This window comes from Manis pentadactyla, chromosome 2 (genome assembly GCF_030020395.1).
Source record: "Manis pentadactyla isolate mManPen7 chromosome 2, mManPen7.hap1, whole genome shotgun sequence".
NCBI lineage: Eukaryota > Metazoa > Chordata > Mammalia > Pholidota > Manidae > Manis > Manis pentadactyla.
In genome coordinates, this window is record NC_080020.1 from 7,361,129 (window position 1) to 7,385,356 (window position 24,228).

The window sequence follows — 24,228 nt, forward strand, 5'->3', positions numbered from 1 at the left end:
CATTACAGTTGGGGAACAACGTACCTGTGAATCCCTATGCTGCAGCAAGTGGTTCAGAAAAGGAGTTGAGACACATGGCGGTGCTGACATGACCTAAGCAAGCTGGTTAACCTCTTTCAGCCTTAATTTTGCACTCGTTAAAAAAAAGTGCATTGAATAATACTATACTAACTCTGCCTATTTCAGAGTTGTTCTGAAGATTAAACAAGGTCTGTAAAAATACTTTGCACACTATCAAGTGACCTGTGGAAGCTAAATTTTATCAGTTATGAAATATATTATGATATAACTGGGTTAGTATTTAGAAAAGGAATCAAGTTAAAACCTAACTAAAAAGGCAGGAGATTTTTTATCTCCTAAAAGCCAATATTTGGGAGGTCATAAAATAAGAATAACAGCAGAAACAAACTATGTTTTAAAGGTGTTGTCTCATTAACTACTCATAAGAACAAAGTTCCCAACATTAGGGAAGACTGCAATTTTTATTCTCTAACTTTTATTCATTGAGCAGCTTAGAACTTAGAAGAGGTGTGAGAACGTATATACCTAGAGGAACAAATAAGGTCACAAAACTGTATGGGCAGCAATGAATTCTGTATTATAGACTAGAATTTGCCTCCAGAATTGAGAGGAGGGACAAAGCTCTGTGAGCTGGAAATCTGGAAAGGGGTGATGAGAAGGCAGCGGGACTTTGACCAGATCTTGAAGGACTGGTCACATGTATTCAGACACACATAGATTCCTAAGCAACCAATGCAGGCAGGGAGAACAGTACGTGAGCAAAAGGTCATAGGTGAGAAACCATGGCTGTCCTTGAAAAATATTAGGGTTTTCTGTTTGGCTGGAGGGAAGGAACAAGGGAGGAGCCAATGGGAAACTGGGTGAGAGAGGAAGACTTTGAAAGCCAGAATAAAAGCATCGATTTCATTATAAAGGCAGTGGGGAATGATGGAAATATGCAAATATGGAGGGGTAATCTGGAAGTGATGCAGAATGCATCAGACATGATGCAGCCGAGTTAGAAGCCTTTTAGGATAGTGTATCAGTCCGTTACTAAATGTATGACTCCGTTAGTAAATGGAGACCCCACTAGGTCTCCCTACTGCCTTTCTAAGCCTCCACAGCAGCTGTCCATTGGGTCTTCCAGATCTTGACCTCTAATCCCATCCTCCACCAGAAAGAACCAGACCTCCTTGGAGGAGTGGCTGATTCCTGGGCCAGGGCAGAGCAGGAATGTCTGTGTATGCCACACAACGTGCAAAAGTGGTAAAAACAATATGATGGGGTGTATGTACAGGGAAACAGGAACCTGAAGGGGCACCCACTGGTCAAATCTGGGACAGATCACACTTACAGAAATGAATTTTATGAGCAGGAAAGGCAGATGCCCATGTACTGTAGAATGCCTGTTGCAGACTGGTAAAGCTAGGAGTGCTGGAATTGGAAAATCAGCATTTTGTCACCATCATAGGAAGACTGAATTAGGCAGCAATCATCAGTGGATGCTACTTTATGAACAAACTTATTGAAAGGAATAAGATATGTGAATGTTTTAAAGCAGTTCCCTGCAGATCTGTTACTGGTTGCCAGGGGGAAATAATGTACACATTATAGCAAAGTCAAAAATACCTTGACCAGGCCATCAAGGCCATCAAGTTGACAGCATGAATGAGGGGCTGATGGAATTTGTGTTCCCCTAGATGGGACACTCTGAGAAGAACACATCCCCTGTGCTGTGTTCTGGCTTGTAAAGCACAACCCAAATCTAATAATAAGGAAACATCAGGCACACCCAGAGGGAGAACTATTCTATTTTTTAAAGTGAGGATCAGGGTATGTGTTCTTCAAAAACATCAGTGTCGTAAAAGACAACAAAAGGTTATAGAAATGCTCCAGGTTACAGGAGCATGAAAAAGCATGAAATCCAAATGCAATACCTACCCCTAACCTAGATCTTGTCTGGAGAGGAGAAATGCTAAAAATATTATCATTTGGTCAATTAACATAACTGAAACATGGATGGTAGGTTAAAGTGTTGCATCAATGTTAAATTTACTGATGTTGAAAGTACACTGTGGTTATATAATTACAAGGAATAAAACACAAGTTTTCTATCAAGAACTTGTAATAAACAGAAAATCAATCAAGGTTTTAAAATACTACAAAACAGTAAATTCATCCATTTACTCGTGGATCACATGACCCCTTAAATTCTTTTTAGCAAAGAAATCTTAATATTTTAGCAAACTAAAATCATTGGCATCCAAATCTCTTTGAGTTCCATGTTGTATTATTTTCAATGAGGAAACAGCTAGAAAGAAAAGTGGTAAGAGATGGAGAAAAACACACAGAGTGAAAAGAAAGCTGGATGAAGAAAATAGTCACAGCTTTACTCCATCAGCAAATGTTTATTGGGGGGCTCCTGTGTGCCCAGAACAATATGCTATCAAGGAGGAAGCGGGTAGAAGGAAGGAGTGACAGACAGGAGAAGGCCTGTGGTTTCTGAACTAGAGGAAGCGCAGGTTAACTGTTCCTAAGGCTGCGCTGGTGGCGATGGTACAGCCTGGATGCTGAATCTGCCGCCCTTCATTGCGATGCTGCGTTAAGGTCTGCAGGTCACAGTTCTCCTCGGTGCATCATTCAATTTGCACTGACTCCTCCCCAAATGGAATAATCCCAATAATACAATCACACTGGGGGCTGCAGAAGCTCTTGGCAGGCCCACACTCACCTAGGGAATATCAGCCAAGATTCAGATGAACTAGGCCGAGGGCCAAGTTTGGCCCACAGGCTGGAAGTTTGCCAAATGCAAAGTAATCCAATGTTATCTTAACAAATATTCTGCAGTTTTTGGTCATGTCCTGAGTTCAGTTTAATGTAGTGAAAAACTGATCTTAATCAAGGATTACTTTTTTATGGAATGCCATCCTATTTATATTCCTAAAAGATACATTAAAGGAAATGCAATTAATTATAGCTGAAATATATAATTAGTCCCTGTTGTAAATTTCAACAAAGACTCAGTTTACTAAAATTAGTAAGTGGTTTTTAAACTACAGAAGTAGTTCAACTTATGCTAGTTAAAGACATACTCTGCAGACATCATAAAATTGTCAGTATTTGTTTCAGGAAATGAGGTTTTGCTGATTTATTCAATGACTACAACTTCCTGGACCATTGACATGATTTCCCTCTCTCTCTCTGTCTGTCTCTCACATTCCCTTCTTTCTTTAGTTTTCTGTTAGCAGTGGCTTCCAAAAAGGGCCAGAAAACATGAAAATGCGAAGCACTAAAAGATGAAATACTGTATTATGATGATGGGTCCCCCTTTCCTTCCCATTCTCCTAAATTATGTGTATGTTAAATTTGGCTAAAAGAAAGGGAGATGTCTGCGCCTGCAGAAGCATGAGGGAAGGGAGGGCAGTACAGATTCTAGGCAGCCAGCTATGCTGGATGATGCACATAAAAACTTGGGCCAGACATTGTACCAGCCAGTGAGATCCTTCCTGTCTCTCCGTACCTCAACCCCCATCCCAGGTGCCTTTCTGAGTCTCTATGAGCAGCCTTGACCATCACTGGACCTCAGGGGCCTCCTAAATAAAACAAAGACCTAGAGGAGTCATCCATCCTTACATGCATCTGCCTTGGGGATGGCTCTGTGATTTAATAGCCTTTCCCGGACCCTGTGCTTGGCTGTAACTATTGGGCTCATCAACTTGATTCTGAAGTTAGCTGCTATATCATAGTCCATGAATATACAACTTTTCAATATTTTCACAAAATTTAACTCCATTCATTTGTTTGCTTTGTGTGTTTTAATATCCATAATGAAACCCAGTAGCATTTACTGGCAGGACCTAGCCAATTTTCTGCATACAGCCTTAGAATATGTACATGTACCTAGTTACCTATATGTACATGTAATTAGTTACCTAGCCTCATCTACTACCTGTGATATTATAGCTTTTCTTTTCTTAGTTCTTTTATTTTGGTTTGCCCATAAGCAGCCAGGATATGCTGGTCAAACAAAGAATGCACACTAGGTAGTAATCTGAAATCAGCTGTATGTGGCCCTAGTACTGTGAGCGCCGTACCATGTTAATGACTTTTCAAAAAGCTTCTAATGACTATCTTCTTATCTATAGCAACCAAGTGATTTAAAATTTTTGACTGTAGCTTTTCAATCCCTTTATTTTAAAGTCATTTAGTTAATTATTATGACATAAGAGTCTCCTTATTTGCCCCACCACACCTCTTTCTTGAATTCTGACATCAACTTCCAACTACTAGCAAGGCAATGCTATCTGCATGTTCCTCAGGCCCCTCAAATTCAGCACATGGAAATATTCCCTCAGCATTGCCCCTGATTTAGAAAAGCAAACTCCTCCTCCTACGTCTATTATCCAGTGGCTCAATCTTTCTCTCTTCGTTCATCATATCCCTTCAATTCTACTTCCTGAATGTATCTCACATTTGCTTCATCTTCTTCATTCCCTCCACCACAGTCCTGCTTCATGCCTTCCTGGACTAGGGCAACAGATCTAACGGCCCTCCTCCTTCAAGCTCTGCCCTCTGCAACACCATCTGTGGTGGCCATGCCAAGCTATTTGTCCCTTCCATTTGATTAAAGCAACTCTCACTTTCCTGCTACAGAAAGCCTATGTTTCTTCCCTCATAAATTACGCTTGTCCTATTCTGTGAATGTCCTTGGCTTCTGCCCACAGACCCCTGCCCTCTAGCCCTCTGCACACGCCACGTTCCCTCACTCTTCAGCTCACACGCAGTGTCTGTTAAAGAATAGATCAACAAATGAAATAAAAGTAGCCATCGTGAGTTGCCACAGCATGGCCCACAGAGGAACAGAGTTGACTCTGCATCCAGAGGTGATCTGACTTACTGATTGTTTGGGGAATGGCTTTTGCTCATTCTGCCACCGGAAACCAAGAGCTGGGGCGCTGCTCTGATACTTCGTCCAGCCGTCAGGATGTGAAGGGATACAAGGAAGAAGGAGCGGACAGGCCGGAGCTCACATCCAAGCAAAAGGCAAGGTAAGGGAAGAGGGAGAGAACAATGGCTGTTGTGAGTCTTTGGGCTTGTGTGAGGCCTTCTGTGGGCTTTGCCAAGTTTGTGTTTTTATGATCCTATAAAATAAAGGGCTGCATAATGAATTCAAAAAGAATTTAGATAAAAATATCATTTATGGCTTTTCACTTTAAATCAAGCAACATTACCCAGTAATACACATGACTGTGCTACATAAATAAAGGTACATTTATTCAGGGTAAACTCAGCACACTGACTCAACAATTGAAATAGGCCCGAAATAGTGCCCTAGTTTATTTCATGTAACCTGAAGCTATAAATGCAGGCACTTAGAGACCATGAAACATACACAGTAGAAAATAGCATCTACTCACTTAAGCACATACTGAAGTTCAGTCACACAGAATTTCAGAAAAACCAAAGGTCTTAAAAATATTTAGGAAGCATTTTGTGAATAATGAAGGGAATGCCACCTCTGGGAGTGACCCCTGTATAATTCACTTGAAGAAACCTGGGAATAGAATAGAATATTGAAGATATTCCTAAAAATGAAAATTTCTCCAAGGAAAACTGGAGTTAGGATATACATTTATTCAACATACATGGCATGTGCCTCTAGGTCAATATTCTCAGTTTTGGTCTTGAAAAACCAAGGACTGATGACGTCCAGACTGACCTATCTGAGTTAGGTTTTGCCGTGTCCACCAAAACAGCAGCGAGAGAGTCACAGGTTCAGGGGCTGACAGCAGTAACACGTATGCCTCAGTCACAGGTCTGTGCATCATTGTTGGCTCTTCTGGGCTTGGCTGGACTCAGGCTCAAGCATGCTACCTCTGGCTAAGGAGTGGGAGACACAAAAGGTCAAGCCACAACCCACAAACACACTGAAAGTCTCAGCTGGAACGTGGCACGTGTCACATCTAGTCACAGTCAATTGGTCAAAACCAGGCCATGGGCAAGGGAGAAGTCGGTGGAGCAGATAATATCCATGGCCCTTAAGAGGTCCTGCCAAGTCACATGGCAAAAAGTGGGGATGCAGCATCCTTCTACAGCAAGCAGAATACTTGGGAACAGTCATCTAATGTACTACGGCATCTCTGATATACTTCTCGAGTATCTGTCGTGGTTTTGGTGCAGCCATGCATGACCAGACACGGTATTCTGACAAGAACCTGCTTTATTTCCTTCTCCCTTTAGCCTTTCTTGAGTGAGCCTAATACCTTATGCCACTGTGAGGAGAGTTGCCCTGACTTCTAATCTCTTAGGCTGTTAGGTTGTTCAAGATGGACAGAGCTCAAGTTTCACCTAATGGGCTTTGCAACTCAACTGAAATGTTCCCTTCCCTCAAATGCCTTAGAACTTCCTGTCTGCATGGTTCATTTTGGTTCTTACTTCTTAATATATCTCATACATGACTTTATCCTATACTCTCTTTAAAAATGGTTTCCTGGGTACACAACTTTTAGTTGCCAGTTATTTTCTCTCAGAAATTGGGATGCTATCCCACTTCGTCTGACTTCCATTGTTGCTGTTGAGAAGTGTGCTGACTTCCCAATTTTCCTTTTGTAGGTGGTCGGCCTTTTCTCTCTCGTTTCTTTTAAATCCTACCCTGCATATTTTCTTTTCATTGTGGTGTCATTAATCTACAATTACATGAGCAACATTATGGTTACTAGACTCCTCCCATTATCAAGTCCCCCCCCCACCCCATTACAGTCACTGTCCATCAGTGCAGTAAGATGCTATAGAGTCACTACTTGTCTTCTCTGTGTTGTACAGCCCTCACATGCCCCCACCCCCCACATTATGTGTGTTAATCATAATGCCCCTTTTCCCCCCTTATCCCTCCCTTCCCACCCACCCTCCCCAGTCCCTTTCCCTTTGGTAACTGTTACTCCATTCTTTGGTTCTGTGAGTCTTGCTGCTGTTTTGTTCCTTTAGTTTTTGCTTTGTTTTTATACTCCACAGTTGAGTGAAATCATGTGATACTTGTCTTTCTCCACCTGGCTTATTTCACTGAGCATAATACCCTCTTGCTCCATCCATGTTGTTGCAAATGGCAGGGTTTGTTTTCTTCTTATGACTGAATAATATTCCATAGTGTATATGTACCACATCTTCTTTATCCATTCATCTACTGATGGACACTTAGGTTGCTTTCATTTCTTCGCTATAGTAAATAGTGCTGAGATAAACATAGGGATACGTATGTTGCCCTTTATATTTGATATTATGCAATTTCAATACCCAAATGTCCAGTCGTTGATTTATTTTTATTTGTACTGCCTACTAGAAATGACTTTTCCTATTTCTGTAAATCTTAGGTTTTATCGCTTCTACAATATTCTCAGTCATTAGCACCTCAGATATTGTTTCTTCTTCATTCTCACTATTCTCTCATTCTGGGACTCCAGCCATATTTTGAAACTTTTCCTGCTTTCCTCCAAATCTCTTAACTTCTTCAACTGTTTTAAAATCCCTGTTTATCTGTACTACCTTCTGGATAATTGTCTCAACAATAATTTTACCTACCTTCTGGATAATTGTCTCAACAATAATTTTACCCACCCACTGACTCCTTAAATTCTGCAACCCTGTTGCTCATTTCTAGAAAATCTCTTTGGTTCTTTAGAGTGATTTCTTATTCTTTACTCACCTTTTGTGATTCCATCTGTTTCTGTCTTTAAACAGTTTGTATTCCATAGTTGATCACTCCAATATTGGAGGTTTTGGGGGCTCTAAATCTATTGCTTTTGTTTCTGTTGACTTTCACCCAAGTGTGTGTGGTTGATCTTTGCTAATGAGCCAGTATTTCATTGATGTTAATCTGGGTAAAACCTAAGGATCTGAATTGAGGATCATGTTTCTGTTGCATGGTGCTAGTGGCCTCCTTTGACAGCGCTCAGCTGAAGCCCCTGAGGAGGCTGAGATGGAGCCTCAGAGCTTGCCACAGACCCAAGGCTTGGTCCAGAAGCGGCAGCACCAATATCCACATTTGTTTGCATAATCTTGCCTTCTACATTTGTTTACTGTTCTCCATTGCTGTTTCAGCAATTCGGTTTGGTTTTGTCTTGTGATCTCCCTTTAGATTTAGTTCCATTCATTTTGAGACTTCAGAAACAGAATAAAATTGTTTTATGCAGGGGCTATTATTTTCAAGCAAGAAGGCCCTGCAGAGTATCTAATCTACAGTACTGCCAGCAGTGGGTGTCTTCGGTGATATTTTTTACTTTGGGTTTATAGCTCTGCTTCTAAAAGCTGAGCTTGCTCAGAGTTGAAATTCCCAGATAAATGGAGCATGACTTAAATTATTTTAAACATAGAGCAGCAGAGTAAAACACTCAACTTTGACTTTCTTGCACAAAATGCATCCAATATCAGGACTGGTTTGCTTAAATGACTGACTCACTATGTTAAGGAGATCACATCACTCAGTTAGGTTTGCTCTGCTCTCAGGGTGCATATAAATCTGTCACCACTGCTAAAAAGGTTACTCAAAATAATGCTGATTGAATGATGAGTTAATAATATAATCTCATAAAGAAAGGCTAAAGTAATTATCATCACAAATAACTTAGCTAGTATGGCTGAATTACCAAGGCCTTACTACAACTCCATTTATGGTAAGGAGACTACTGGTGCGAACATTGCCACTGTGGGCCTGCTATCTACCATGATCTTTGGATTCTGATATTTGTTACTCCGTAGTTTATCTTCTTGAGGAAAAATATTAGCCATTAATATAATTCATTCATTGACTAATGCTGTCCTTTTCTCTCAAAAAAAGAAAGTGATACTAAACAGCTAAGGATCAGGACTTACGAATAAAAGATTAGAAAGTCTGTAGAAGTGAGACGTGTTTACAAGCCTATCTTGGCATTAAGCACAGTGGGTGTTTAATAAATATCTTGAATGAAAATATTCATTTGACAAGAATGTGAATTACAGCCTATATGAAAAGCAATCATGCAATTCTGAAAATGTGCTAAAATCAGGGTTTTCTGAGCATATTTAAATAAATTGTGTTCTGGATTCAGAACTTTATATGTAACAATGGCTTCTAAGAAGTGAAGAAAAGTTACAGAAGAAATTAAGAAACTCCCCTACCCCCATGCCTTTACACATAGAAAAGGATAATTAGTACTTTCAGTAAAAAAACTCTCTTGAATGAGCCAGAATTATATTGAATTGTACTATGTTGTAAATACTATATTTACACAGCTTTTATGCTATTACTGCCCAAAGTATGCATGCATGCTATGCACAGGTGATTAGAATGAAGGAGTGAGTTGATTCAGACAACAGTCAATAAAGTACACTTGCACAAATTTGAAGTTACTATCTAAGGATGAATCAATTTACACACGTTTCTCTCATCTCTGCCTGAAGCAGTCTCTAGAGTTTCCCTACTAATGATGTCTCTAAGGAAAGAGTAAATTCATTCACTCTCATTTAAACCCATACATGGTATCTTTGTGAACATTTCACCTACTTCAGTTTAGTTCAGAAGGTTGGATATTCACACTAGAAAAATCAAAGTTAAAACATACTGAGGGACACATTTCAGTGTTTGTACTTTCTGGCTTTGGGAAACTCTATAATGAGCCAAAGATGTTTGTAAATATCATTTATCCTAACTCAGATCTGAATATTTTTGTGTTAATATTTCAAAGATTAACTCCAAAAGCCTAACACAAAGGGATGATGATTGAACTTTTTAGCAATTTAAATCTATTTCTAAGGTTCATATTCATGAAAAAATCTTTGTTTGAAGTTCTTTGAAATCTTGACATCTTTTTCTTTCTCCAAAAGTTGTATTTTCATGGAATATATATTTAAACTTCAAATAGACTTGTGATGGGCAATTCATGGTGTTTAACTGCACTTAAAAATTCAGGCTTAAAGTTTCAATATCAGAAACTAGCATCCATGATGTTATTTGCAGAATACAAAATGTAAGAAAAGATGTTTTTAAAGTGAAGTAAGGCAATTTTCATCTGAAAAGACCTTGAGGTTAATGAAGAAAAAGGTCCTTGAAATGTAAGAAAATATCTTGAAATATTTCTTCTCATCTTTAACGTTATCCTCGCTGCTCTTTGTTTCTTTTTTTGAAAAACTAGAAGGAGAACGCATCTCAGTGTGTCTGGAAAGAGCCTTGGGGGAATTTAGCTCACTTGTTAAGAGAGAAAGGAACTAACCACATTATATGATAATTAAAGTATTTTCTACTTAAAATTCCTTTTGAATCTTTATTCTATCAAAGGCTGGAATGAAAGAAAGCGCGATGAAAACCCCGTCTCTCCTGATACGTGATGATGACAGACTGTTATCACGGGATGTTTTCTTAAATCACTGTTGCTACGGCACCATTAATAACATAAGAGAATCCATATCCTTCAGTAACACAATCCTCTGTCCATATCAGGACTACAAACGGCTTTGTATGTCTGCATAGAAATTTCCCTGTTAGTAAAATATATATTACTCTGACAGTGAAATTCTCCCAATAACTTTTGTAGAAATCTTTATGACCACACAAGGGTCAATGAAACCCTACAACCAAAAATCGCTTTCTGTACTTTTAACTGGCACGAACTGCTGTTTAGGGGCTGCTTTCAGGATATAAGAACTAAATTTTAATTAATGTTTTCTAACAGGCGTGCAACACAGAATTGAAAGGAAGAATAAAATTATCCACTTTTAAAAAGAGGTATTATTATAGAGGAAGTAAATGAAGTTGCAAATATTGTGTAAATGCATTAATGAGTAAAACACAAGGCCATATATTTTTGTTATTAGTATCTTTATGTATGTTGTATAAAAACATTTAAATGCATTTGAATAGAATCGGTGTTCTTCATGCATTTGCTAGTAAGTAGCTTTTTGTCGCTTGCTTATTGCATAAAAAATATGCTTGTAGAAAGTTTCATCACCTATTCAGTGTAAATCTATATCCCTTCATATCTAACAACTTCATATATATTTGTGTGTTGAATATAAAAGCACATTGTACTACATGCTTTGAGGGGAAATTTTTAAGTGATTAAAAAAATATATTTCTTATCTAATAGTACCAAAGTCTTATTTATATCTCTTTGTACATATATGATGAAGTAATGACCAATAGTGCAACTGTAATTTTAAAATAAAATGAAACAAACAAACCAAACAACAAAAAAGATAGGCTACATAGTGTCAAAAGATGGTTTCCCCTCATGCCAGTAAAGCTCTAGCTGTGAGCATGCTCAGACGCATGGGAGGTACCGAAGTTACTATGTCAGAACTCCTTCTGAGGTGTAAGGAGGATACATCTGATAACTCAATCGCTGCAAACATATTGTTATTTTGCTGGTAGTAAACATCTCTGCAGCCTCAAATTGATTGAATTTGTTCCTTCTACTTCATTTCATCATTCTGATAGATATCAAAGGTAAGTCTGGTGCTTTCTCACATAAATGAATGCAGTTTCCAAAAGAATATAATATTTCTCTTAAGTTCTATCACATTTATCATAGACTCCTTCAAGCGTTTGCTAAACAGACATCCAATCTGCATTTTCATTATCATTATCAGTCATTGTTTCTAGTCCCATCCTAGCAATTTCCAGATGGAAGAAATTTTTCATGGGAAGAACTGCCTTTATATGTCATTAAAATTCTAGATGAAATATATTTAAAAAAGAACGTGAACTATACCATTTATGGAGAAAATTTTAGTATTTGTAAAAATTATGATAACAAATTAATTAGAATTTTACCTTACAATGTTTCAACCTGTTGAAATCTGTTCATCAAATGTATGCAATTGCTAGTTACTGTGTTTCATTAATGTAGTTAAACTAGTTAAGCTGGGAACCGCAAAGCCACAGACAAATCTGAAGACCAGTATCTCTCCCTAAGAGGAAATCTATCTAATAACAAATTGTTAAAAATGTACAAAAGTGTACCTATTTTGATAATTCTCTTTTCTGTTTTTGATATTTAAACATTTTTATTTCAGTCAAACTGCTAATTTTCAAGTTAAAGACATTTTTATTGTAAAGCTGAGAAAAAAGATTTTAATCTTCACCTGGTTCTAAAGAAAAATAAGGACTTGTTTTGTTGTGAGCTTGTACATTTGTTAGTAAGTAAATAAATAATCTATTCATCATATCCAAGGCATTTTGGGTTTATTACTATTATTAAAAAATATACCTATTTAAGTTCATAGTCTTTCTTAAAGACTTTGTAAACTCTCTGAGAATAAGTTACAATTTGAAGTTATTTTACTTTTCTGAGAAATTCATTTTAGGCTTTTAAAATATTCACTTTTATTAAATGATCAACTGAATATTTTAAAACTTGAATTAGAATGCAGTGTTTATAAGCAGTTGTTTAAGAACTAACAAGTACAAGATTTGTTAAACATTTAAATTTTAGTTTGAATTTGAAGTGGTACTAAAACTATGCTTCACATTATTTAAAAATATTCTGATGCACTTAGCACAATTTATATTTTGTTTTAATCTCTTAATGAAAAATTGTTATCTTAAGTTATCACTAGTGTGTTATTTGAAGTACTTCTTAAGAAGAAACAACATGAGCTCATTTTGCAGGACATACAGATGTTTAACAATGTGATGTTCTTTGATTTAAGGTCCCTCAGAAGGTCATATCTTATGCACATTTGCAATACTCAATTTCATCTGATTTTTAGAAGGACAGTTAAAAGTAGGTTCTTGGGTTCAACACATTTTATAGAGGTCATATATACTCTTAAAAATTCTTTAATATACAGGAATATAAGGTTAATCAATTTTACTATAGTATTGCTTTTACTTATACTAATGTATTTCATTGATTTTGCTTAGAAAAAATCTGAGATGAAAAACAGCTATTACTAAAATACTGTTTTAAGTTTTGTCATAATGTAATGGTGTTCTTTAAACCAGAAAAAGAAGGAAAGAAGTTTTAAACACATGATCACTATTTGTTTTCTTTTTCTAAGTAAATGCTATATTTCAGATCCATTGTAACAATAAGTATTTATTAATTGTAATTCTCTGGAAATTTTATTTTCTAATCTTACATTACTTTGGATTGCTAATTTAACCTGTTATACTTTAAATCATTTATTTTCAAAATTGGATGTGCTAATCAATACTTTGATATCTTCCTTGTATTTATTAAAGTACTAATCATTTGCTACATAAATAGCAAAACTTCTTTCTTTTTCGCAATAAAATTATAGACAGTTAAAGCCATAAGATATAAAAAGCAAAGAAAAGTAATTTTGAATTATGTAAGAGCAAAGATTGCTTTTTAAAGTTTAATTAATATCTGTTTTAGATTCATAGGACCAAATCTAAACCAAACAGGAAAGGGTAGAAATTATATTTTGTCTTTTTTCTTCTGGCCAAGACCAACTTGAGTTTGAGGAATAAATGATACTATCTGAAGCTACAGACATTAATTTATAAGTAAATATAACATCTTATTATCACTTTCTACTGTATTTTATCATCCATTTATTCACTGGGTATCCTTATTAACCAGCTTCAAACCACCTCATACCCTGAAAAAATACAGATTTTGTGGACTAATCATGGACAGTATTACAAACCCAAACATGGGCTTACACGAGAAATTTAAATCATGAAGTGTCAAGCATCTTACTTAGGAACTACCAATTTCTACTTACTCAAATAATTTGCTAACCTTGGAAAAATGCCGTCATCACCAGCAGGGACCCAGCAGCATTTTGAAGTGAGCAGCGTTTGACTGCCCCCTAGTGGACAAGCTCAGAGCTCAATTCCGACCGTCCTTTTTCTGAGTTCAAATCGGTCTCTGTAACTTGAGAAAAGGTTTACCAATTAAATTGTAATTTCACACAATTACATCCAGGCTTCTGATAGCTGCGAAAATCAATTATACTGCAGGCCAGTCATACTGAGAGGCTACAGCAACGCCACTAATGAAAAAGAAACGCATCCGCCTAGGGGCTGAATGGAGCCCCGCTGTGAGGGAGGAGGGAAAATATCAGAAACTCCGAAGTTAAAACCACTCAGGATGTGCCAACTCTAACAGCACTGCTAAATACATGTGGCAACAGATGTCTATCATTCGTTCATCTCACGGTGAATAAATATGACCAGATGTGTTAAGAGTTTTGAGGACGCTCACTTGAAGTGGCAAAATTGGCTAAATTCTAGAGATGCAATTGGGATGCTGCTTTTAAGAAAATTGATATTGAAAAATGGTGTGTTTTTATCCTAGGAAATTGTGGCCTGAATGAAACTCAGTTGACTAAGAATAGTTTTTGGGTACATAGTTATATAATAATAAATTATTATTTTTAGGAGTATTTTTAGGATGAGCACATATATATATATAATATATTGCATTATATATATTATATATGCATATATCTCTATAATAGTGAGAACCAAAACTGTCTGGTTCACTTGTTTGGTAAATATATAACCTAATGTTCACCAGGCAAAAAGAATGTGCTTGTTTTACATGAGAAGTAACACTGGAATTATCTAAAAATGAAAAATACACCTCTTTTCCATGCTTTATTCACATATACCAATTTCTCACCCCTCTACTTCCAGTTGTTGAGGACTAGAGAAAAAAATAAGTTTGCAATAAATTTCCACATGGCTTAAATGCCTCAGAGAAGTGCATCTAAATCAAAATGAAATGACTGATGTAATAATTTTGCGACAAATAGAGTTCTGCACATTTTAAGATTAGAAAGGAATTTTGATTGGAGAGTCAACTTTGAATACTAAGTTAAAAGCCTTTGATTTTGAGCATTCCATTCACTTAAATGGAATCACACAGTAAAAAAAAAAAAGCCTTTGAAATATGCTCAGCCTGACTGACCCCATCGCTGACCTCTCCTCCTGCGCGCCCTCCTCTCCACTGTTCTGGCTTCTGCCCTGCCACTGTCTCTGCGCCCTCCCCCCGCTGCTGCCCCCTTCTTGGTTCGGCTTCCCACCACCTGGGTCCCCTTCTCCCGCCCACCTCTGCACACTTCCGTCTGGGATCCGCTCCCTGACCCTCTTCCCACCATCTCTGCACCTCACCTGCTCACTCTCACCTCTGTCTCCCAGGTTTCCTGGCCTCTGAAACCCTCCTGTCTTGTCTTCCCGTCTCATTTTCAACCCTCTTGCCCTCTGAGCTCCTATCTTCTCCCGCTCAGGCTTCATCCTTCCCGCATCCCGGGCTCTCAGATTCCCGTATCTGCTCCTCCCTGATGATTAGCATCGTCTTTACATTTGCACCTTGGAATCCGCGATCCCTCAGGTTGCTCCTCCTCACGTATTCCTCACCTCTGGTCATCCCTGCCTTTGTTGAGCTTCCTCTCCGGAGTCTTCAGCTGCTTTTCTCACCTCCCCTTTGACTCTGCCTCCTTCCTGTTATTCGTGTCCAGCCCCAGTGCCTCCGGGCCTGGTCAGCAGTCACCCTTTCTGCTGCTCAGATTGCTGGAACATGTGCCCAAATGGAACCAAACAGGTATTACATCGAATTACATCTTCAACACCAGTTTGCTCTTGTTTTTTACATCCATGGTGATTTATCTACAATTCTGAAATCCAGAAAGCTCTGAAAATGGAAAGTTTGAACACTTTTGCCTACAAATCTGGTCAGAATTGGCCAATAGATCATCTACCCTGAGGCTATTTAGAGCCTTTATTTATAAACTTATTGCAAAACGTCATACACTGTGATGCAGATAAATACTGATGTGTTTAATTATGGGTTTTTCCCCCAGACCTAGCAAGGAATGTTATGGAATTTATAGTGTGTATATCATATTAACTTCCTAAAATCAAACAAATTATAAATTCTGAAACACATCTCTCCAAAGGGTTCCTATGAAGGTATTGTAGATCTGTACTAGCCATCGCCCTGTTTAGCTTACCCACTGTCTGGTGTCATATTATTCTCACTAGTAATATCTGATCGTCCTCTTTGCCCATGAAAGTTGTGTGTTAATAGAATAAATGTTTGATGAAGAGATCATTTTAAACAATTCTCCCTTTCTCTGACTCTAGTTTACTTTTTATTCAAGCAAATTCTTAGAAAAATGTTAGTGACTATATTTTTCTTTCTAATAATTCCAACCATATTTAAATCTGTTCTGGTTTTATAATGATATTATTATATCATACTATTATACTTGGTTTTGTTCATGATATTATTCTTTCCATTATTTCTATGGGAATTTTAAATTGCACAGATTTTTGACAGCTCTTTTAAGCACCATCATTTAGTTCTCAGATATAAATTCTCCCCTCTTTGGAGCCCTGGACATTTTCATAAACTTGGAGGGATATTTTCCTGTTTTCCTGCACAGTCTCCCTATGAATGGTCCCATAACTGCTTCAATATAGCCATTGGAGTGTTCAGATCTGAGCTGCAGTTTGTATCAGTATCTCAGGGATTTCACCTCATGGGTGATTCAATTCTAAATCTCATGCCCAGTTTGCAAAGGTGTGACTGCTGGTCAGGGGCAATGGGCAATATGTAAATCACTGCCTTGAGTGGTCAGGCAGAGCTATTTCAATCCTCATTCCTTCCCAGGGTCTCAGTCCCAGCATGTGGCTCCTGTAGGTCCTGGAGTCACCTGGGTAGGTGGCATTCAGCCACTTCTCAAACAGGAAAGAACCCAGCTCTCATTGCTCATCAGCCCCAGCTCCTGTTGACCAAGCAGGACAGTTCCTCTCCCGACTGGCTTTTCTTCTTGTCCTATTCTGTGGAGAGTTGTCTCTTCCACGAGCTAAGGGTTTTAATGAAAAAACATAACATCAATGTTTTCCGTGTCTGTGGGAAAGAGTATGTCATGGGGAGCATATCCAAGACTTGCTCACAATAGGACATCTGGACCCAGAAGCTAAGAAAAGAAGGTGGTTTTTATCCTTGTGATTTTGCCTTCTTAGAGATTGGCACAGGTAGGCACACTCACCAGAGATGTGGTCATGAAGTAAAGGGCTACACAAGCATAAGGGATGGGCTAAGAGAGGTGGCACAGTGACAGGATGCTGGATTCAGAGCTAGAAGACCTGTGCTCATCACAGCGCCTGATCCTTACCTGCCTTTGACCTTCAGCCTCATTCCGAAAAACCTCTCAGCCGCAGCCATAACACTGGTAGAATTGTTTAGTTTCTAAGAACCACTTATAATGTTATTAAATAGATTCTAGGACTCCATCCCCCATAGATTCAATAGGTCTAGGGTGGGATGTGGGAGTCTGCCCATTCTAGAAGGGTCCCAGGGATCTGATCAACTTGTCCCATGGATCATACCTCCAGAAACTGGTATTAACAGGTCACACATCAAAATAGAAGCAGGCTTTTTACAAAACAAGAGATGCGAATTCCTTGTTATACTCTTTGTGTGTACCGGGATTGCTAATTGGGTTCGCCTGGATTATTTAACTTGCTAATTCTACCTGAAAGGTTTTTTTTTAATTTTGGGGATTATGAGGACAAAAATAGTTGGCAGGGGGATAGCTGAACGTGTACTGTCTAATGACCAATACACAGCCTCTTAAGGGATGGTATAATTTTTAGAAGTATAATTAATCTGAAAGTTTATAAAGCAGTTTTGATGTTAATTACCACTCCCTTCTTTGGAAGAGTTAGTAAACCCCTGACATACGTGGCCAGGGAAGAGTCCTGATTTGCAGAGAGATTCTCTTTCTCAATCGTTACCTGGATTTCATTATCCAATTTTTTGTTTATGATCCAGCCAGTGGACCCTGGAATTAGTCATTTGCTGGACGAGAGTGCTAATGCAGGGGCCTCTCCTCTCTCCCCCCTCCCCCCTCCATTCTGTCACCCCCAGCCCCATCTCTTACTCACACTTTGAGTGAGACTTTCTGTCTCATCCGCACAGGCTAAAAATAGTGCATCTGCTGTTGCAGATAGTCCTACTCTTAATTTCCTTTTATGTAAATTCATGAAATGTAAAAAATGCAAAAGATATTAATTCGCTTTCATTCTGCCTTTGAGGGCCACTGAAAAAGCGTTCCCTCAAAAGCCTCAAATCCTATCTGAGGATGAGGTGAAAGAGTTGTAGGTAAACTTACCTACAGGCAGGAAAAATAATCTGTGCTGAGCGGTGCTGAAAAACTCCATTCCCTTGCTTAGAAGCCATTCCTTCATGGTTGTTTCCTGCTTCCCACTAAAAAATGCCACTCTTAACTATGGTGGATAAAATGAAAGCTCCTGTGGCCAGGATTCTCACCTGGCCCAGGTTGGTTAGCTCACTACACACGTGTGAGCAATATGTTGTTATTGACTCTATATAGAGAGCCCTGCCCTGTGCTCTGGGCAACATGGTGGCACGGCTGCAAGGCTGCAGGAGAGCAGAGCAGAGGCTGGAGTGGTGGCAGTGCTGAGGACAGAGGCCTAGAGGATGGCTGTGTGGGTGGACAGGCCCAGAGGCAGAGTCTGACTTGCTGCATGCAGACTCGCTCTGAGTGGATGGGATTTTAGTGACTGACCTGCCACCGTGGAAATAAAGTTGGATATAAACCTTTCTTCCCAAGAACATTCTAGTATCATTTCTTTGGCCTCATTGAATCCATAGTGAACTTGCCTAGGGCTGAAACCCATTGGCAAGACACTACTTAAGCTGTAACTACTAAAGCTAAAATTATCTACTTTGAAAATAGGTTGCCCTCAGTGAGAGCACAGGGTTTTGCAGTGCAGTGTTATTTTCGTTCATTGTATGTATGAGTTGCAGGGGTTTTGCAAGGAGTAAACGCATGGGGCAATTCCTTGTCCTATAACCTGATTTCTAGGTGTAGAGCATAGAGTGAAATAAGCCAGTGTGGGCGGTAGAATTTACCTGGAAATTGCCCGCCTCTCCTCGTCTGCTACCTCTGCTGTGTATGGGAGATTCCTTCAAGCAAAAAAGCTGAAGTAAAAAAAGAAGCATTGATAGAAGACAAATGAGAAAAGGGAAAATGAGCATAGAACTTGTGTGTGCACCTAACCTACACTGGCATATATCCAACACAAACTTAGCCTGTTTCTGACATGATCATTGAAGAACCTGTATGCTCCCCACTTCCACATGCAGGGATTTAGGCATGTGTAGGCCAATTATGGAAACAATTTTATTATCCTTGAAAATGTTAATTAAGTTCAGATAACAATTTGGAGGCATATGGTATGTGCTAAAAACTGAGAACTTTTCTAGGCATCAGGAGATACAAAATTAATTAAGTAAATTCCTTTCCATAGGTGGGGCACAGTAAACAACAGGAAGAATGAAAATATCTCTAATTATAATAAATGCCATAAATACTACAATAAATGTATGCGCAAGATGCTCTGCAAAGAAAAGAGAAGTTCATCCTCTGTAGTGGTCATGGAGGGATCAGTAAAGTTTGCAGAGAAATGATTTTTGAGATAAATATCAAAGAACGATGAAGTGCAAAATGAGAAAAATTGCATTTTGGACATACAGAACAGGGCAAACTAATGCCTCAGTGTCTTATTACCATAAAACGTGTGTTTCCCTGATGGAACACACAGCGATTATAAGCAGTACAGGAGAACTGTCCACTGGCTATGCTTGATCTGAAATCACTTTGAATGATTTAGTTTCTTCATTTTCAATATCATATGTTATGCATATATCCATTTCTTATCCATTTTATTTTGGAAGGACAGTTGGACTGTTTCCAGTTTTGTCCTTTTCTGAGTACTGTTTCTGTGATATCCTTGTCTGAGTCTCTTGGGGCACCTGGGCGTGCATTTCTACGGGGATCTGTATCTAGAGGTAAAACTGCCGACTCATAAGGCTCCCAGAGCCTCAGGTTTGGTAGGTTACAAATGACAAACTGTTTTCTAAAGCAGTTGCTCTAATTAAGAGTCCCACCCGTGTGTGAGAGTTTGCATAGCTCCATAGCCTTGTCAAATAGTGTAAGATTGTTTTTTTTTAATTATAGTCATGCTGGTAACCTGTGTTCTATCTCCTTGTAGTTTAAATTTGCATTTCCCTGATCACTAATTAGATTTAACACTTTTTCAGATTTTTTTGGCCATTTGGATATCCTCTTATATTTAGAGTCTATTCAAGCTCTTGCTACTTTTTCTATTTACTGTTCATCTTTTCTTTATTAATAAGTATTACCACTCTCTCTCTAATATATTTGTGTATATATATATATATGTATATATAAGGTAGATAGATAATATAAATATATGCATAAATATAAATATAAAACATATATGTATTAGAGTATTAGAATGTATTCTAATTACAGACTTTGAAAGTTTTTGAAACATCTCTGCAGCTTATTTTCATACTTTCTTAATAGTGACATTTTCTTATCTTTCAACAGTTCCTAATTTTAGTCTAGTTTATTTCTCTTTTCTCTTTTGAGTGATGCTTTTGTTTGTTGTTTTTGTATTTTCTTAAAATCTCTACCCCAAAGTCATAAGGACTTTCTCCTGTATTATCTTCTGGAAATTTCCTTGGTTTACTTTTAATATGTAGCATAATCTACCTCTAAGTGACCATACTCAACGGTGCTCTGTGGTGCCACCAGGTCATAAATCAAGCGTGCATATGAGTGTGTCTGTGTCTGAGCTATCTATTCTGTTCCATTGATCTATGTTTCAGTTGCCCTGATATCGTGCTGCTTAAAGTCCTGCACCACTGTGAGTCTTGATACACAGATGAGTTCTCTCAACTTGTTCTCTTTCTTCAAAGCTGACTTGGCTGTCTCTTTCTCTCCTGCATTACCATATGCCTTTCAGAAGCAACTTACCCATTCTGCACACATATACATGCACACTCCTGGATTTTTGTTGTTTTGAAGCTATAGATGAATTTGATATAAATGTTAACATCTTTAAAATAGTAAGTCTCCATTCATCTAAATCTCTAATGTCTCTCAATAATTGTATATACTTTGCATCAATGTCTTGCAGATTTTTGTTAGTTTTATTCCTAAATATATGAAACAGTTGATGTGATAGTAAAGGGTATTTTTTTAAAACATTTCATTTTCTAATTGTTTGTTGCTGATATATAGAAATTAAATTGATTTTATGGACACCTTGCTTAACTCACTAACACTAATAGTTTATTATTCTGGATTTTTTATGTTCACAATCATACCAGTCATGAAAAATGACAGATTTATTTCTTCTCTTCCAATAATTAAACCACTGATTTACTTGCCTTATTGAATTTGCTAAGCCCTTCCACACAATGTTGAAGAAATGTAGTAATAGGGGATATTGCTGTGCTATTCCCAGTCTCAAAGGGAAAGCCATAAAAAATTCACCATTGAGTATACTATGTTATAGGTTTTTATAAATATCCTTAATTGAATCAAGTAAATTACCTTCTGTTTTCAGTTTGCATAGTTATCTTAAAGTCAGGATCTGATAGTTCTCTCTGGAGCCCCTGTCATGAGGAGAGTTAAAGACAAGTGACAAACTGGGAGAAAATATCTGTGAGTTATACAACAGAGAGCTAACCTCCCCAGAGAATTCCGGTGACATTGCCAGATTCCATTTTCTCACACATATTAGAGCACTGTTCCAGGCCACTGCTGTCATGAATGTAAATTTTACCAGTCCATGAGCCTAAATAAATTAGGTTTTCACAAAGCTAAACGCCTTCCTTTCAAAGGATTGTCTTTTCTTCTATGGGTATGTTCTCTCTCATTTTAACAATAAAATACTATTTTTCTAACAAACCATTATTATAAAACACAGTCACTCAGGGGTTTTTAATGTTCTTATTTGCAAAACTAAAATATTAGTAACTTTTTGCAGGTCCCCCTAACTTCTTCAGTCAATCCGATTGGTGTCAGAAACCTCGGACCTCATCTGTGTATCAGTGAACCTCAGGGAATTGGCAAAGAAAAGGAAACCAGACCATTACAGAGAAAAGGGTTGGTGATAAGGGAACCTTTGGAGATTATGGAGAAAGAGGAAGTAAACCAAGGCAGTGGGGCACCACGAAGCCAGGGCAGAGAAGGGTTTCTACTTGGTGACTGCGGTTGGCTGCGTTAGCGCTGCAGAGAACTCTGAAATGCTTATTGTATTTAGTAACAAAGAGGATATTAGTGCTTCTGGTGTGAAGAATGACAGCAGAGCAGCACGGCCAAGACAGAATGCTTTTCAGAAGAAAAAAGGGTGGTGAGAAAGTGGAGACACTGACTTGTACGATTTTTCTGGGAAATTTCCTTTTGAAAGGAGAAATGTGTGCCTCCGTCCTTGTGTGGACAGAATAGGATTTGAGTGGATTGGCTGCTTGCTTGCTTGAGTGGTTGGCTGGTTTAGTTGGTTGACTGGAGGGGATTGAATAAAATTAATGTTAACAGAAAAACCCTTAACGGGAAAGACAGGGGTATTGAAAATGTAAGAGATAAAGGAAATAATTAACAGAAGGGAAATTCTGAGAAGAGGTGGTTAGATGGAATGCAGAACTCAGATGAGAGGCTAAACTGAGCGCAGGAAGGGAGACCTTTGTCCTTGGTCCACCAGAAAAGATGCTTCCAGAACTCCAGCCGTCTTCACGTCTCAGCACAAGTAAATCAGTGTGTAGGGGTCCCATGCGGGTGCCAGGTCCACCGAAGTCTGGGATGCATATAAATCTGTAATCCAATGTGACTAGAATTGGGGAGAATGACCACCAAATTGAACAATAGCCAGTGAAAGTCCCTTGGGACGGGGCAGTCAACGAATCCGAGAGGGATCAAGGGAGAGGCAAAGAGCACAAGCTGTCCCCTTCTGTCCTCCCCACGTTTCCCATCAGGCTGCACCCTGCCCCTGCAGACACCCTCCTCACATCCACCTAACCTTCAACACCACAGTGTTATTGTCCGAGTTCATTATGCTCAGGCAGCTTGTAGGAAGAACGTAGTCTCTCAAACTCAAGGAGAACAAGACAGGTGTTCGAAGACTAAAAGGCAAGCTTTCAGCTAAAAGAAAGCATCTCTCAAGGTGAAGTGTATAAAGTTTCCTGGTCAGTAAAAGAGATCGTTTGGGGAGACAAGTGTTCCTTGTGCCCTTATACACCTAAAACCCCACAAAGGCCTCGACATCCTGTGTGTGATCCACATAAATACACCAGCCTAGGGGAGACATGGGGCTGCAATCTACCCCTGGTGAGAATGATATTGACAATTTGAAATTCACCTGTTTTCAACTATCAGTCAACATGTATCCAGCCCATACTTTATTCCACATAGGTATGTATCATTACTGTAAATCAGTTTGTCCAAACATCAGACAATATCTGAAGAGGGAGACGGGATGACTGTTTTCTGAGAAAATCTGTGAGTAGAAGCCTGAGGGAAATACACAGGCATTTCGTTTGTCCTGAAAAACATGACAGAAATGGGTCTCGGTGACCTTCCGCGAAGGCAGGCATCCTTGAAATGGAAAGGAGGTGGGGTAAAAGTGTGCATGAAATGGGGTCTGAATCCTGTACTTACTGACTGATGTGGCCACGCAGTCCTGTCAGGGCAAACGGTAGCATAAACGCATAATATTTCTAAGCTGAGGAAACAACACGCAAGAGGCCAATTCCTCTCCACTCACCGTCACATAAAAGCTTTCTTAGCAAGACTTTACTGGTTTCCTTCACCCAAACAGTGAATCGTCTGCCCCACCACGGTGGGCCTTCAGTGAGGCACAGACCCGTCCCCGAAGTGGGGGTTCTGCAGTGGGTGGACTCGAATGAGCTGGATCGTCTTTGCTTCTCGTGGGGGCTGCGCTGAATTGTGTGGCTGCCCCTCGTAGAGATCCTGAGCCCCAGCTGGGAATGGATGCTGTCTGACCCTTGACGTAGCACCTAGAGGGCATTCGGTAAACATTTTCTTGATGCTAAATGAGTGGTTTCCCTGGTGCTGCTATTTCAAGAGTGGCTGGCTCTCTGGCGTCCGTGGCAGAGGGTTTTCATCTGCGTCTGAACAAGACCGAACTTCACTAGGAGTGGTGCACTCTGGGAAATGGCCTCCCTGGCCTGGACCCTCTGTGGTCCCCGCATTCCTGGGGCCACAGGGTCGTCATCTCTGGCCTCACTGAGGAGAAAGACCTGGCCAGAACAGCAGGCTGAGGGGGAAAGGCTTTGGCCTGCTGTAAGCAGGACTAGCCCTGGCAGAGAATCAGAGAAAGAAAAGAAGGACGTGTACATCTCCTTGAATTCTTAAACTGAG

General features: G+C 39.0%; 1 protein-coding gene across 1 annotated transcript in view; it reads left to right on the forward strand.

Annotated features, from left to right (window-relative positions):
- The first annotated feature begins 4,911 nt into the window (after positions 1–4,911).
- Positions 4,912–24,228, forward strand: part of LOC118928253 (relaxin receptor 2) — a 77,105-nt gene continuing 57,788 nt past the window's right edge. Inside the window, 2 exon segments of the mRNA XM_057491718.1 lie at positions 4,912–5,048; positions 11,430–11,473. Of these exon segments, the coding sequence (XP_057347701.1) occupies positions 4,912–5,048; positions 11,430–11,473 (181 nt within the window).